The sequence below is a fragment of the Clinocottus analis genome, unplaced genomic scaffold (genome assembly GCF_023055335.1).
Source record: "Clinocottus analis isolate CAN_PGR_092001 unplaced genomic scaffold, fCliAna1.0.p SCAF_44, whole genome shotgun sequence".
In the NCBI taxonomy this organism is placed as follows: Eukaryota; Metazoa; Chordata; class Actinopteri; order Perciformes; family Cottidae; genus Clinocottus; species Clinocottus analis.
The window spans coordinates 122,501-134,499 of NW_027176198.1; the positions used below are offsets into that span (position 1 = coordinate 122,501).

The 11,999-nt window shown below is 51.4% G+C and overlaps 2 protein-coding genes across 6 annotated transcripts in view; one reads left to right on the top strand and one right to left on the bottom strand.

Annotated features, from left to right (window-relative positions):
* LOC137801821 (kinesin-like protein KIF20A) overlaps positions 1-7,428 on the bottom strand; it is an 11,060-nt gene extending 3,632 nt beyond the window's left edge. For 2 of the 3 annotated variants that reach the window (XM_068599211.1, XM_068599209.1), the window contains exons 1-22: positions 7,278-7,428; positions 5,730-5,836; positions 5,414-5,494; positions 5,121-5,240; positions 4,895-5,033; positions 4,576-4,760; positions 4,446-4,488; positions 4,154-4,281; positions 4,005-4,077; positions 3,820-3,931; positions 3,583-3,654; positions 3,345-3,491; positions 3,089-3,251; positions 2,661-2,942; positions 2,451-2,557; positions 2,005-2,231; positions 1,435-1,496; positions 1,277-1,357; positions 977-1,082; positions 686-895; positions 438-559; positions 1-156 (exon numbers count right to left, since the gene is read on the bottom strand). The exon at positions 1-156 is cut by the window's left edge and continues 18 nt beyond it. In XM_068599211.1, the coding sequence (XP_068455312.1) occupies positions 1-156; positions 438-559; positions 686-895; positions 977-1,082; positions 1,277-1,357; positions 1,435-1,496; positions 2,005-2,231; positions 2,451-2,557; positions 2,661-2,942; positions 3,089-3,251; positions 3,345-3,491; positions 3,583-3,654; positions 3,820-3,931; positions 4,005-4,077; positions 4,154-4,281; positions 4,446-4,488; positions 4,576-4,760; positions 4,895-5,033; positions 5,121-5,240; positions 5,414-5,494; positions 5,730-5,834 (2,721 nt within the window). In that variant the 5' untranslated portion in view covers positions 5,835-5,836; positions 7,278-7,428. The remainder of the gene's footprint in view (positions 157-437; positions 560-685; positions 896-976; positions 1,083-1,276; positions 1,358-1,434; positions 1,497-2,004; positions 2,232-2,450; positions 2,558-2,660; positions 2,943-3,088; positions 3,252-3,344; positions 3,492-3,582; positions 3,655-3,819; positions 3,932-4,004; positions 4,078-4,153; positions 4,282-4,445; positions 4,489-4,575; positions 4,761-4,894; positions 5,034-5,120; positions 5,241-5,413; positions 5,495-5,729; positions 5,837-7,277) is intronic. The other variant, XM_068599210.1, reaches the window with a different exon arrangement.
* Positions 7,429-7,523: 95 nt separating this feature from the next.
* bbs1 (Bardet-Biedl syndrome 1) lies at positions 7,524-11,824 on the top strand. 3 transcript variants are annotated; one of them, XM_068599234.1, is made up of 7 exons: positions 7,524-8,120; positions 8,213-8,630; positions 9,134-9,316; positions 9,394-9,525; positions 9,874-9,980; positions 10,132-10,252; positions 10,356-11,824. In XM_068599234.1, the coding sequence occupies exons 2-7, from the start codon at positions 8,250-8,252 to the stop codon at positions 11,184-11,186; spliced, it is 1,755 nt and encodes a 584-aa protein (XP_068455335.1). In that variant the 5' UTR covers positions 7,524-8,120; positions 8,213-8,249; the 3' UTR covers positions 11,187-11,824. The 3 variants fall into 3 exon arrangements, with proteins under 3 accessions (XP_068455335.1, XP_068455334.1, XP_068455333.1); XM_068599233.1 differs by having other exon boundaries at positions 7,525-8,140; XM_068599232.1 differs by having other exon boundaries at positions 7,525-7,897.
* The last annotated feature ends 175 nt before the right edge of the window (positions 11,825-11,999 follow it).

Consider the following 11,999-nt stretch of genomic DNA (forward strand, 5'->3'; position numbering starts at 1 on the left):
ACGCTCCACTTCCTGAGTCAGCCTGTCGATGCTGTCGGCCCTTTCCTTCGATTGGCTCTCCAGGTCATGGAGGCGGGTCTTTGCAGCGTTCAGCTGCTGCAATAGGCCGTCAGCCCCGTCAGTCTGCTGCTTGAGCTTCGTCTGGAGACCGGTCACCTGGACCAGCAGAGAGGAGTTCATCAGAATCACAAGGAACGTCCCGGCAGGAGGCGCAGAACATTTAACGACAAAAATGTAACGACAAACAGAGTGCAACAAAAAGGGAGCGTGACTATTTACAATTATATCTACAGAATATAAAAGTAAAAAATTTAAATAAAGTGCACAGAATGAAGTGATTCATCTTTCTGTAAGTACTAAATATACCTGGATGGTTCAACCTGGATGAGCGCTGCAAAGGGCAGGTGTGCCTAATAAAGTGACATAAGGGGCAGTACCTGCGTTTGCAGCTGGAAGATGCCGTTCACCAGAGCTTTGTTCTCCTTCACCAGTCTGGAGGTTTCTCTCTGCTCCGACTCCAGAGACAAACACACAGACGCACAGTGTGGACACTCCAGATCTACAGGGGGGGGGGGGGGGCAGGTGGGAGGAAGAGGGAGGAGAGAGGAGGAGGGAGGAGAGAGAGCTTCATCTTCAACGAGGTCCGCATGAGGAGGTGTAAACCACAGGGAGGTCCAGCTCCTACCTGTCAGCTCCTGCACCTTCTGCTCCAGAACAACCAGCTCCTTCTTCAGCTCCTCCTCCCTCTCTGTCAGCTCCTCCTCCTGGGCCCTGGTCCTCTCTCTTAGCTCCTCCTCCTGACCCTTCCTCCTCTCCTCCCTCTCTCTCAGCTCCTCGATGGCTTCCTCCTTCTGGTCGTTTTCCTCCTGCAGCCTCCAGATCTCCTCCTCCAGCACTGAGGAGACGAAGAAGAACGATTTTAAAAAGGTAATAAAAGGTGTAAACTCCTCCTCCTCTTTTTCCTCCTCCTCCTCACCTCTCTTCTTGGCCGGCCCCCTCTCCTCCTCCTGAGCTCCATGCTGGCGCTTCCTGTTCTTCTTCTCCTCCTCCTCTTCTCCTCTTCTCTGCTCCTCCAGAGCCGACTGAAGGAGCAGGATGTTGATTAAACAACAAATATATTGAATATGTTCATGTTTATTTAACCAAAACATTTCAAACCTCTCAAATAGAAAAACACAAAAAGCTAAAACTACAGAAAACATGCTTTGTGGAAGATGATGCTTCTGATTTATTGTTATTATTGTTATGTTTGATATAAATATTATTGATTATTTACGTTGTGGCGGGCGATGACGTCGTCTTTCTGCTGGTTGCTCTGCAGCAGCTCTGATAACTCCAGCTGCTGATGCTGCAGACGCTGGAACCAAAACAACTTTATTGATAAAACACTTCGTGACGAAAGAAGCAGCAAAACACCACAGAAGAAGAAGTTACCTCCTTGGCCTCCTGCAGTTGGTCACGTGATCTTTGATTCTCCAATCGCAGCGCCTCCAGCTCTACAGGTCCAGAGCAGCAGAGAGAGGGCAAAGGTCAACGTCACAGCAGTGTGTGTGTACCCGCAGAGTGTGTGTGTACCTGCAGTGTGTACATTATGTACCTGCAGTGTGTGTGTGTGTGTTTGTACCTGCAGTGTGTACACTATGTACCTGCAGTGTGTGTGTGTGTGTGTGTGTGTGTACCTGCAGTGTGTACACTATGTACCTGCAGTGTGTGTGTACCTGCAGTGTGTGTGTGTGTGTGTGTGTACCTGCAGTGTGTGTACCTGCAGTGTGTGTGTACCTGCAGTGTGTGTGTGTGTACCTGCAGTGTGTGTGTGTGTACCTGCAGTGTGTGTACCTGCAGTGTGTGTGTGGACCTGCAGTGTGTGGACCTGCAGTGTGTGAGTGTGGACCTGCAGTGTGTGTGTGTGTGTGTACCTGCAGTGTGTGTGTGTACCTGCAGTGTGTGTGTGTGTACCTGCAGTGTGTGTGTGTACCTGCAGTGTGTGTGTGTGTGTGTGTGTACCTGCAGTGTGTGTGTGTGCAGTCAGGTAGTGCTGGGCCCTCTGGGCGTCCCCCCTGATGTCCTCCAGGTCTCCGCTCACAGAGGTGAAGACGTCTCTGAGGAGCTGCTGCTCCTCCTGCTGCTCCTCCTGCTGCTCCTGCAGCGTCCTGCTGACCAGAGCCTTCAGGATCTCTGCTCGCTCCTCCGCCCGCTGCTCCAGGAGCCGCCGCTCCTCCTCCAGCCGCTCGCTGTGCACACGCACGCACGCACGCGCACACACACACACACACACACACACACACACACACACACACACACACACACACACACACACACACACACACACACACACACACACACACACACACACACACACACACACACACACACACACACACACAGAAGTCACGTGGGTGTCACCTGACACTGTTACCTGTATCATCTCGTTACCTGTATCATCTCGTTACCTGTAGTCTTTCTCCATCTTGCTGAAGAGCTCCATGAACTCAGCGCTGACTTCCTCTCTGATCTGAGCCTCCAGGAGCAAACGCTGCGCCGCCTCTCTGTCTGCCTGCTGACACACACACACACACACACACACACACACACACACACACTAAGTTTTCATGGATCAAAGAGATGAAAACATTTTCAGGAAACAGAAACTAGATGTTTACCTTTTCTTCTTTTTCTTCTTCCTCCTCCTCTTCACCTCCAGCCTCCAGCACCGTCCCTTCCATCGCACTCTCCTCCTCCTCCTCCTCTTCTTCCTCCTCTTCCTCTTCCTCCCCCCCGTCCTCCAGCACGTCCTCCAGCGTGGTTTCCCAGGCGACCAGCGAGCTCTTCCTGCGGCGCCCCGACACGTTTCTCCTCCGGTCGGCGTCCTCGATGATCAGAGATAGCTCCATGGCTGAGGAGAGGGGGGCGTCGCCCGCCGGCCGCGAGCTCACCACCACCACCTGTGTGTGTGAGAGTGAGTGAGTGAGTGAGTGAGAGAGAGTGTGTGTGTGTGTGTGTCAGAAAGAGAGTGTGTGTGTGAGAGAGCGAGTGTATCTGTATGTAAATGTGTGTGTGTATGCGTGTGTGTGTGCATGTGTGTGTTTACCTTCTGGGCGAGGGCGGAGAACTTGAGCACGTTGAGCGTCTCGTCGAAGCTCGACGGGTTCTGGTTGATGTTCACCACCATGGAGACGCGGCCGCCACCACAGAAGAAGAACTGCAGGAAGTGAGTGAGCTTAGACTCCCTGAAGGGCACGTGGTGCTGGACCCTGCAGAGACACAGCAGACCCTCAGACCTGTGTGTGTGTGTGTGTGTGTGTGTGTGTGTGTGTGTGTGTGTGTGTGTGTGTGTGTGTGTGTACTTGGCGTGCTGGTTCACTCTCATGGCGTTGATGCACTTCCCCAGTGTCAGCAGAGAGCTGTTGATGTTCCCGGCCTCCTTCAGCCGGTCCCCGGTGTTCCGGGTCCGGGAGCAGCGCTCCGACCCGGCGAGGTCGCACAGAGACAACCTGCCAGAGGACGGGGGGGCGGGGTTATTACACAGGCGATGACATCACAATGACATCATCGCTTCACGCTGAAAGGTCAGTCCGGTCTTACTCGCTGATGCCGAGGACTCTGGGAACGCCGACGTCCTCCACCCGCAGGATCCTGATGGAGAAGATGCTGTGGCTGCAGAGACGAAGACCACCAGAGACCACCAGAGCCCATGAGAGACACACAGAGACCACCAGAGACCATGAGAGACACACAAAGACTACCAGAGACCATGAGAGACACACACAGACCATGAGAGACACACACAGACTCGACCTTGTGGTTGAGTCGAGGACAGACCTCCTGCTGGACTGGTGGTTCAGTCTGGTGGAGGAGAAGCTCTGGTTCTTCCTCCCGATCTTCATCACTTTGTAGGCCTCGTCAGAGCTGCTGACCTGGAGCCAGCGCAGGTCTACACAATGACACACACATTAGTATACACAAATTCGCACAACACCACACACCAACACAAAATACGTTGTTACCTTTGATGAAGGAGTTTCCTTTGACGTCCTGAGACAGACGCAGCACCGTCCTCTTGTGCTGTCCACCGGGAACCTGATCACACATCAACCAATCACACATCAACCAATCACACATCAACTAATCCCCCCCACACACACTCTCTCTCTACCTGCTCCAGCAGGTCGTGGATGTTGTCGTTGTAGATCTCGCAGAAGGAAACCCAGACGGAGAAGCGGACGTTGTCCTGGACGTCCAGACAGAAGCTGTCGAGCTCAGAGACGCTGCCGTCGGTCGAGCCTGAAACACACGTTCTGGTCTTCACCAGGTGTGAGGACCTCCCTTCACACCAGGACTCACCCGGTGGGATGCAGAGTGGTGCGAGTGGCTCGTTTGTTGTCTCATGAACAGAAGAACACAAACACAACGCTGCTGACGTCATTGTTTAAATCAAATTCACTGACCGTCAAGAAAAGTTGATCTGCCACTCGTCTGACTTCTGTCGCTCTGCAAAGACATTGAGACACAGTCGTACACATTAGTAGGCAGTAGTACACGGTCGTGTACACAGTCGTTGTACTTGTGCGCTCGGACCTCCTTAAACAGCCTCAGCAGGCTGCGCTTGCTGCTGGACTCGGCCGCCTGCTGGTCTGGAGTCAGTCTGCTGAAGTCTCTGCAGCGCTGCGGCTTCAGATCCGACCGGCCGTACAGACGGCCGTCAACACTGTTGAAGATCACCGACAGAGACCTGGGCAACAGACCGGAGTCATGGTCCGGACCTGAGACACAGACAGACTTATTAAAGGAAACTAAAGCAATGTGCAGATGAAAGGACAGTGAATTGAAAATGTGATGACTTTGGTGAAGCTTCATCCGTGAGTCCACATGTGAAGGTGCAGGTTGTGTTTCTGACCCAGGAAGGTGAAGGTTTTTCCAGCGTTGGTGACTCCGTACGTGAACACCAGACAGTTTCCTCCAGTGAGAACCTCACGGACCAAACCACGAACTGAACCCTCAAAAACATTCTTCTGGCTGGCCGCCGGGTCGAACACCTGCACAACACAACACCACTCTAAGAGAACAAAACACACAGTCGTGCGGTGCCCTCCCCATTGGACAGGCGGTGACATCACAGCTACCTGTGTGAAGGTGAACCTCTGTGCCGTTTGTGGGAGGGACTTGTCGCTCTGCCTGTTTGACTGACAGCACCTGGGAGCCGTCAGCACCACGGTGTCGGGTCCCTCGATGGTCACACAGTCCTGGAGAGCAGAGGAGAGATGATCGCCATTATCAAGCAATCATCAATGAATATTAAATCAGCATTATCATATACATATGACACACACACACACACACACACACACACACACACACACACACACACACACACACACACACACACACACACACACACACACACACACACACACACCTGTGACTCCCTGGTGAGGTTCTCCGCTGCAGTGAGCGGGCGGATCCTCAGGTAAACCTGGAGGTTCTCAGCCTGAACGACCTGATGAGACAAAACAAACATTATCAACATTTTAATATTCAGATTGTTGTTAAACTAAATATAATAAAGTATTACTACAGATTAAACTACCAGCAGTATATAAAGAACACTGTTCTATAGAAGTATGTATACATTATAACACACACACACACATATAAGATCTATTACTACTTTACATTGTAGTCCTGCTACGCGTACTCAAGATCAAAATACCTCCCTAGACACAGACACACACCTGTGCAGGTGAAGCAGTGAACTCTCCTAGAAGGTTTCTTTTGATGTCGTCCACCAGAACCGGTCCGACTCTCTCCGGCTTCTCACCGAAACACGACTCCATCATGTCTGTCAGCACAAACAACATGGAGCCATTCTGGAGGTGAGAGGGTTAAGCCTAACCCTCTCACCTCCATGAACAGGGTTGGGGTTAAGCTCCATGAAGACATGAACCCTTCTAGAGGGTTAGGGTTAAGCTCTGTGAAGACATGAACCCTTCTAGAGGGTTAGGGTTAAGCTCTGTGAAGACATGAACCCTTCTAGAGAGTTAGGGTTAAGCTCGGTGAAGACATGAACCCTTCTAGAGGGTTAGGGTTAAGCTCTGTGAAGACATGAACCCTTCTAGAGGGTTAGGGTTAAGCTCTGTGAAGACATGAACCCTTCTAGAGGGTTAGGGTTAAGCTCGGTGAAGACATGAACCCTTCTAGAGGGTTAGGGTTCGGCTCCATGAAGACATGAACCCTTCTAGAGGGTTGGGGTTAAGCTCTGTGAAGACATGAACCCTTCTAGAGGGTTAGGGTTCGGCTCCATGAAGACATGAACCCTTCTAGATGGTTGGGGTTAAGCTCTGTGAAGACATGAACCTTGCTAGAGGATTAGTGTTAAGCTCCATGAAGACATGAACCTTGCTAGAGGGTTAGTGTTAAGCTCTGTGAAGACATGATCCCTGCTAGAGGGTTGGGGTTAAGCTCTGTGAAGACATGAACCCTGCTAGAGGGTTAGGGTTAAGCTCTGTGAAGACATGAACCTTGCTAGAGGGTTAGGGTTAAGCTCCATGAAGACATGAACCCTGCTAGAGGGTTAGTGTTAAGCTCTGTGAAGACATGATCCCTGCTAGAGGGTTAGTGTTAAGCTCTGTGAAGACATGACCCCTTCTTAATAGGAAGAGTTTAGGTTCCAATACGTCTAACATGTGTCTTTATAGTGTTGATGTGTGTTTTGGATGTGCTCATACTGTAGGTGCACTTTTCTCTGCCTCGTTGTGAGGTAGTTTTGTGAATACGCTACTGTCTCGATGAATTTTAGTTGCATTATGTTATTTCTTTATTTAATTTCAGGCTGCCATCAAAAGATCTGTTAGATGAAAAATAGCCTCTCTGGCTAAATCTAGCTCATTTATAGGTTTACTGTCGGTGTGCATTGTCCCTGCAAAATAAACTAACGTTAATAAAAACAAAGGGAGCTATTTAACTGTAACACACGGAGCTATTTGACTGTAACACTAGCAACTAACCTACCTAGTAACTAATCTTCCTCGCAACTAACCTACCTAGCAACTAACCTACCTTGCAACTAACCTACCTAGCAACTAACCTACCTAGCAACTAACCTACCTAGCAACTAACCTACCTAGCAACTAACCTACCTAGCAACAAATCGGCAGCCCATTGTTAGCGTTCACTTTGTTATTGCCACCACGAGCTAATGAACACATCCGGTCTGTTGGTCCGCTCCGGCCCAGAAAACAAAACATCACATTCTTATCAAAGGGTCGATGTGCGTAACTCACTGCTGGCGGCTTTTATTCCCCAGACGACGTGTTTTATTTCACGAAGACGTGTTTTATTCCCCAGATAGAGGACCACAAGACATCCGCTCTCGGTTAGCTTCGGCTGCTTCTCTCCGCGGGTTCGATTTAAACCGAGAGCAGAGGACCAATCAGAGGGCTGGGACGAAGTCACGTCACGCAGGGCTCAGAGATAATATCGCGAGACTATGTGGCTCTAATGAAAAACAACTTCATAGAATGTATATTATGTATATTATATTTATATATTATTTTTTGTATTTGTAATAATATACATTAAGATGAATACATCTGTAACAGTATTTCTGTTGAAACACCAAAGAAGAAGAAGAAGTAAACACCGTCGGAGGAGATTGACGTCATCAGCCGGTGACAGAGCGCAGAGGAGGATTTGAAGCGGATTTGTTGGATTATCAGCTGTTACTTAAACACTGAAACAGTTTCTTCAAAGACGCGTCACAGCGCCGAGAGCAGACCAACAGATCAGGGAACTGTTACAATACAAACACAGAAGAAGACGGAGCAGACTAACGATACAAACACAAAAGAAGACGTCAGGATCCACCGCGAGGAGACGCTGAAAAACGGTTTCCTTGACAACGGTGAGAGCGCGCCATTACTGTTATTGATCAGCTACGACGTAGTACCGATACTGTCTGTCTGTCTGTCTGTCTGTCTGTCTGTCTGTCTGTCTGTCTGTCTGTCTGTCTGTCTTTCTGTCTGTATCCCTCTAACTAACCCCCCTTTGAGTCCTGACCCTGGTCTGTGAGTCCTGATCCTGGTCTGTGAGTCCTGATCCTGGTCTGTGAGTCCTGATCCCGGTCTGTGAGTCCTGATCCTGATCTGTGAGTCCTGATCCTGGTCTGTGAGTCCTGATCCTGGTCTGTGAGTCCTGATCCTGGTCTGTGTGTCTTCAGGACTCCCCTGTATGAGCGCCTGTGTGGTCCGGCGTCCATGATGTCTGCCATGGAGCCGAGCGGTGGGAAGTGGCTGGACGCGCACTACGACCCAGTGGCGGGTCTGCACACCTTCTCATCCTGCGTGGACCTGGCGGACCTCAGCGGGGACGGGGAGAGCCGGCTGGTGGTGGGGGACCTGGGCTCCGGCTCGTCGGGAACGGGCATGAAGCTGAAGGTCTACCGGGGCACGGCGCTGATGAGCGAGAGCACCCTGCTGGACCTGCCCGCCGGCCTGGTGGCCTTCTTCATGGACCTGCACGAGCCGCGCATCCCTGCCGTGGCCGTGGCCTCCGGACCCTGCGTCTACGTCTACAAGAACCTGCGGCCGTACTTCAAGTTCACGCTGCCCGGCCTGGAGGTCAACTCCCTGGAGCAGGTGAGTCTACCGGCACGGAACCTGGGGTTACAACACAGTCACTGTCTCAGTTACTCTATGTATGGAACACAGAGGGGTGAGCGTCATTGCTGTTATTGATCAGCTGCCGGTGACAGCGTATCGATACTAACCTTAACTAATGCAATCTGTATGAGTAACCAGGTGAGTAACCAGGTTACCTACAGGTACTAACTACAGGTAGTAACTACAGGTACTACCTACAGATACCTACTGTACTTGTACTGTGTTTGAGTTGTACAACAGGAATTTGTAAACATCAGATATAATAGTACAACATTTTACTCAAAACTTAGTTTTTACACTGTAGAAGTATTATGACAGACAGACAGACAGACAGACAGACAGACAGACAGACAGACAGACAGACAGACGGGTAGGTACAACACTTCTTAGTAATGACTCTTTATCAGTAACAGAGTCCAGAGTTCATAATGTTTGTTGTCATAAAGGCGTTACATGTGTTCTGTGCTCTGATTGGTCAGGACGTGTGGCAGCAGGTTGGGGCAGGTCAGATCGACCCCCTGACCTTGAGGGAGATGTTGGAGGGCATCAGGAAAAAGGCCGATGTTCCGCTGTCCGTCCGCTCGCTCCGCTTCCTGTCTCTGGAGCCCGGAGACACGGACGAGTTCGTCCAGCTGCACAAGCAGCAGCCAATCAGACGGCAGGTACGAAAGCTCCTCTTTGCCATTCACAGTCGTACGACCCCGCCCCCTCGCTCTGATTGGCTGAACCTGTGTTTCAGACCGTCATCACCTGCATCGGGACTCTGAAGAAGAGCACGGCCGACGAGGACGGCGTCAGCTGCCTGGTGATCGGCACGGAGAGCGGGGACGTCTTCGTCCTCGACCCCGAGGCCTTCATCATCCTGTCCAAGGTGATCTCCCATCAGTCCCTGCTGCTGGTCTGAACTGGTCCTGCTGGGAGGACGGCACTACATTGGCTCCCAGTCAGTTCGGGGGCGCCTGTAGCTCTGGGAGATGAGTGGTCGTCCCGTTACCACAAGGACCCCAGCCCATAGTTCACACGTTGAAGTGACCCCGAGCAAGACACCCAACAACCAGCTGCTCCCTGGCCGCCCCGCAGGGCAGCCCACTGCTCTTTAACCAAGGATGTATCTGAGTCCTGGTCCCCGAGTCCTGGTCCCTGAGTCCTGGTCCCCGAGTCCTGGTCCCCGAGTCCTGGTTGATGTGTATAAACTGAAATATCTTCTTCTGTGTTGAAGATGTCTCTGCCGGCCCCTCCCACCATGATGGACGTGACGGGTCAGTTTGACGTGGAGTTCCGCATCACAGTGGCATGTCGCAACGGCAACATCTACATCCTGCGCAGGTGAGACTCACCTGGCTGTGAGACTCACCTAGCTTACTTACTTACTTACTTGCTTACTTACTTACTTGCTTATTTGCTTACTTACTTACTTGCGAGGGACCTGGCTCACCTGCCTGAGATAACTCACCCGTCTGATGTTTCTGTATTCCAGGGAGTCGGACAAACCAAAGTACAGCATCGAGCTGCCGTCCCATCCGGTAGGCCTGGTGAGGGTCGGCAAGAACGTGGTGGTCGGCTGCAGCGACGAGAGCCTGCAGGGCTTCACTCAGAAGGTCAGCCGACGCAGGTCCCTGAGTCCTGGTCCCTGAGTCCTGGTCCCTGAGTCCTGGTCTCTGAGTGTGTTGCTCTCCGTCAGCATGTCTCTTGTGTCCTCAGGGAAAGAAGCTGTGGAAGGCTGTTCTCCCGGCACCCATCACCACCATGGCCGCCATGGACCTCCCCAGCAGGGGCTTCCAGGCGGTTCTGTTGGGCCTGGCCAACTGCGAGGTCCACCTGTACCGGGACAAGAACCTGCTGAGCACCATCAAGACTCCTGACGTGGTCAGCAGCATCTGCTTCGGCCGGTACGGCCGCGAGGACGGGACCCTGATCCTGACCACCAAGGGAGGAGGTCTGATGGTGAAGATCCTGAAGAGGACCGCGGCCTTCGACGACAGGGACGCCGCTGCCGGGCCGCCGCTGGCCCAGAGCGTCCGGCTCAACGTGCCCAAGAAGACCAAGCTGTACGTGGACCAGACGCTGAGGGAGCGCGAGAGCGCGCTGGCGATGCACCGCGCCTTCCAGATGGACCTGAGCCGCCTGCGCCTGGCCGCCGCCAAGTCCTACGCCGAGGCCCTGGAGTCCCGCCTGACGCCGATGTCCTCCGGCCTCGCCGAACCGCTCAAGATGAACGCCGTGGTGCAGGGCCTGGGCCCGTCCTTCAAGCTGACCCTGAACGTCCAGAACACGGCGGCGTGCCGGCCCGTCATGAACCTGGCCGTCAGCTTCCTGTACGACGAGGGCCTGTACCGGATGAGGAACCCGTTCATGAGGATCCCGCTGCTGGTCCCCGGGCTCGTCTACCCCGTCGAGACCTTCGTGGAGTGCACCAGCGACAAGGGCATCGCTGACATCATCAAGGTGTTCGTCCTGCACGAGGGGCGGAGCTCCCCGCTGCTCACCGCGCACATCAACATGCCCGTCAGCGAGGGACTGGCCCTGAACTGACCACCCACCGCTTCAACTTCCTTCATTACAGACTCCAACATCATTGGACTGACCCTCAACTGACCACCCACCGCTTCAACTTCCTTCATTACAGACTCCAACATCATTGGACTGACCCTCAACTGACCACCCACCGCTTCAACTTCCTTCATTAAACACTTCATCACGGGCTCTTCCATAAGTCTGAAGTCTATTGCAATGAATAAAGTTGAAGCGTCATGTGACATCTGTGAAACAAAGGATCAGAAATGTGATATTTCTATTTTATTAAGAACTCTACGACATAAATATTCAGTTCTTGTAGATTTGTCCAAAAGCTGCAGGAGAACATACATGCTGTTGTTTGTTTGTTTGTTTGTTTGTGGAGGTAAACAGATTCATCATCGTTTGATCTCTCAGGGATTAAAATCGTTTTGTTAGTTTTTGTCACAGATATTATTGATTGGTTTTGTTCATGTTTATTTATTCATGTCTCATTTGACGCAGAGTGAGTTCACATAAAGAAAGTTATTGATCTGATCGGTTATCGATTTGTTTAGAAATAATAACAAATATATTCTGAATGTATTTTAAATGCAGTGTATGGAGAGTCCAGGATGTGTTTCTCAAAATAAAAGTTACATTTAAACAGAAATAAATATGAATTAATTATTGATTTATTATTGGACATGTGAGGACATGTGAGGACATGAGGACATGTGAGGACATGAGGACGTGAACATGTGAGGACATGAGGACATGTGAACATGTGAGTACATGAGGACATGTGAACATGTGAGTACATGAGGACGTGTGAGGACATGAGGACATGTG